The 2,833-nt window shown below is 31.0% G+C and overlaps 1 protein-coding gene across 1 annotated transcript; it reads left to right on the forward strand.

The window, feature by feature from the left end:
* The first annotated feature begins 258 nt into the window (after positions 1–258).
* Positions 259–941, forward strand: LOC131634525 (protein RISC-INTERACTING CLEARING 3'-5' EXORIBONUCLEASE 2-like). Its single transcript, XM_058905194.1, has one exon. The coding sequence runs from the start codon at positions 299–301 to the stop codon at positions 908–910; it is 612 nt and encodes a 203-aa protein (XP_058761177.1). The 5' UTR covers positions 259–298; the 3' UTR covers positions 911–941.
* The last annotated feature ends 1,892 nt before the right edge of the window (positions 942–2,833 follow it).

Consider the following 2,833-nt stretch of genomic DNA (forward strand, 5'->3'; position numbering starts at 1 on the left):
TATATATATATATATATATATATATATATATATATATATATATATATATATATATATATATATATATATATATATATATATATTCAAATTTTGGAATTAAGTGTCGTACGTACTTTATTCAATTTCACCAATTTTCGAAACTTGAAAGAATGCAATTTACTAGATGAGACAAACCCTCAAGCTTTTCGGATGAAATCCTTTGGTTTTTTGAGAATCTATCCAAAGGTCACAAGTTCACAACGCCACTCTACAAATACTCAAATTCTCGTCCCGAAATTCTATCTACCGAGTACTCATCATGGGTTTTGTGGAGACGTTTCAGTTGAACGGAGTTCATATCGAAACAACTGTAACAAGTACGCAGCAAGATATTGACGACATTCTATGGTCTTTCTTACGCCCCGAAAATCATAACGGATCAAAGGTTATCGGATTTGATGTCGAGCTGTCAATGTATGAAAATAAGGTATCAGAAAATGAAACCCGTGATGGTTCGGAATGTGCAACTCTCCATCTATGTAACGGGCAATCGTGCCTTATTATTCAGCTCCCGTATTTAGATTCAATTCCCACTTCGTTGCTTAATTTTCTTCGGCTTCCAGATTTTACTTTTGTGGGTGTTGGTATCAATCATAATTTGGTTAAGCTTGAAAAGGAGTATGGAATTACATGCAGAAATGCTGTGGAGCTTGGACCTTTGGCTGCTACTCTCATGAAAATGCCGCGGTTGAGTTTTTGTGGCGTGGATGAACTTGCTTTTGTAGTTAATGACTTTAATCTTAGGAATTATAGGCCTTTAACAACGCTGTATAAGGATTGGGGTCAAAGTAATTTTGGGAAAAAGCTGGCTAAACTTGCTACTATTAATGTTTACTCTTATTATATGATTGGGAACACATTGCTTGATTAGTACTAATAGTTAATCAAGTTTTCCCTTACCTTTGCACTGGTTTAATTTCTTTGGCTATTCAGTTTGATTGTGGGTTGGATTCCAATAGTACTGTTTATTTTGTTTTAGTTTCAAATCAATACAAGGCTCTTGCCATATTTTAGAGTAATATCTGAAACTTGTTTGTTGTTCTATTTTAATTGATTCTTTTGTTGGTAGTAAGATATATTAATCTCAACAAATTATAAGACGAGCTATAAAAATCTGGGTTAAATTCTCTTGCATTCGAATTTTTTTTTTTGGCTTTAGAAATTTTAGAATTTACTATCTCCTCCTTTTAGAATAATACTTCCAGAAAGTTAGTTATGATATTAAATTTTAAAAATTTGATGTTAAAGTTTTAAAATTTGATATTAAATTTGAAAGTTTAACTTTTAATAATTGGAAGAATTAATTAATTTTAATACAAGAATAATTATTATAGATTGTAGAAAAACATTTAAATTAAAAGAGATAATTGTGACTTTTGAAAATTCAAAGGGAATCTTCTGTGTAGGAATACACCCAAATAAAATTGTGGGGGTAACGTATAAATAATTAAATTTTATTGATACATAAGTAGAACTACTAATATACTCTTTGTACTAATAAATATTTTAAATTTGAATTTTAGTTAACTTTCAATTACTAAAATTCCGTGTATATATAATTTTGTTGAGAATAAAATATAATTTTTTTATTAAAAATTAAAGGGTCATGCTACAAGTGCTTCGGAGATACTCTTTAAGGTTTTCAAATAAAGAAAATATCGTCTAAATAAATTAATCATTTTCATTTTCAATTCATTAAATACAAATATTTCCAATAAAACATACATTTAGTTACTTAAAAGAAGTCAATTATTTCTATTTTTATTGCAATGAATACAAGTATTAATAACAAAAGTGTTTGTCAAATTTTATGGGTTGGTACTCGTTTTTTCGTATACAAAAGGTTAAAGATAATAAGCTAGGAGTTGTTTGGCTCGTCACTTCATGTACTTTATGGTTATTAAGGAATTAAGTTTGTTTCCGGAATGAGAATTAGAACATTAACAACATGGTGTGGAACATAAAGTATTTGGTTTGGAAGTGGTCTTTTTGCGTAGAAATTATTTACTCAAATTATGCTTTATACGAGTTTAGTAAATATCCTTTGTTATTTCTCTCGTAATCTTAATTGTAGGGGTGGCAAAACGGGTCGTGGTTCGTCGGGCCGGCCCGCGCACCCGCCAAAAAATAGCGGGTTGGGTTGGAATTTTAGGTCCGCCGCTCGCTAAAGCCCGCCCCGTCAAAACCCGCCGCCCGCCATACCCGCCCCGCCAAAGCCCGCTCCTCCTCCAAAATTCACTCTTTTTTTAGTTAATTATAATAATTGCAATTATTGATGGTTTATTTTATACATTTATTTATAAATATATGTAATATTTTTTTAAGTAAATTTGTTAAAAAGTTGCTTTTATAAAAAATTGTTTTAAAAAATAAGTGAAAAGTTTAATTAAAAGGTAAAAAAAGTCTATTAAGCTATTAAAAAAATATAAATAAAAATAGGCGGATAAGTCCGCCAACCCGCCATCTTGGCGGAGCGAGCATGACTTTTATGCCCATTTTACTTGGCGGACATGCCCGCCCCGCTCATTTTTTTGGCAGGCATAAGGCGGGACGGGCGGCCCGTTTTGCCACCCCTACTTAATTGGTTTGTAGCCTCTCTTTTTTATCGAATTTTTCCGTTTCTATGTGTAATCGGGTTGGAGAACTTTTAGTTCACCCTTACAAATATATAATTAATTTTGTATGAGAAATACATAAAAAAGATATTGATTTGCCAAATTATTATAATTATCGGAAAGTGATAATTAAAAAATAAGAAAAAGCTAGAGTAATAAATTATAAAGGCATATAAAGG

This window comes from Vicia villosa, unplaced genomic scaffold (assembly GCF_029867415.1).
Source record: "Vicia villosa cultivar HV-30 ecotype Madison, WI unplaced genomic scaffold, Vvil1.0 ctg.001310F_1_1, whole genome shotgun sequence".
Lineage (NCBI taxonomy): Eukaryota > Viridiplantae > Streptophyta > Magnoliopsida > Fabales > Fabaceae > Vicia > Vicia villosa.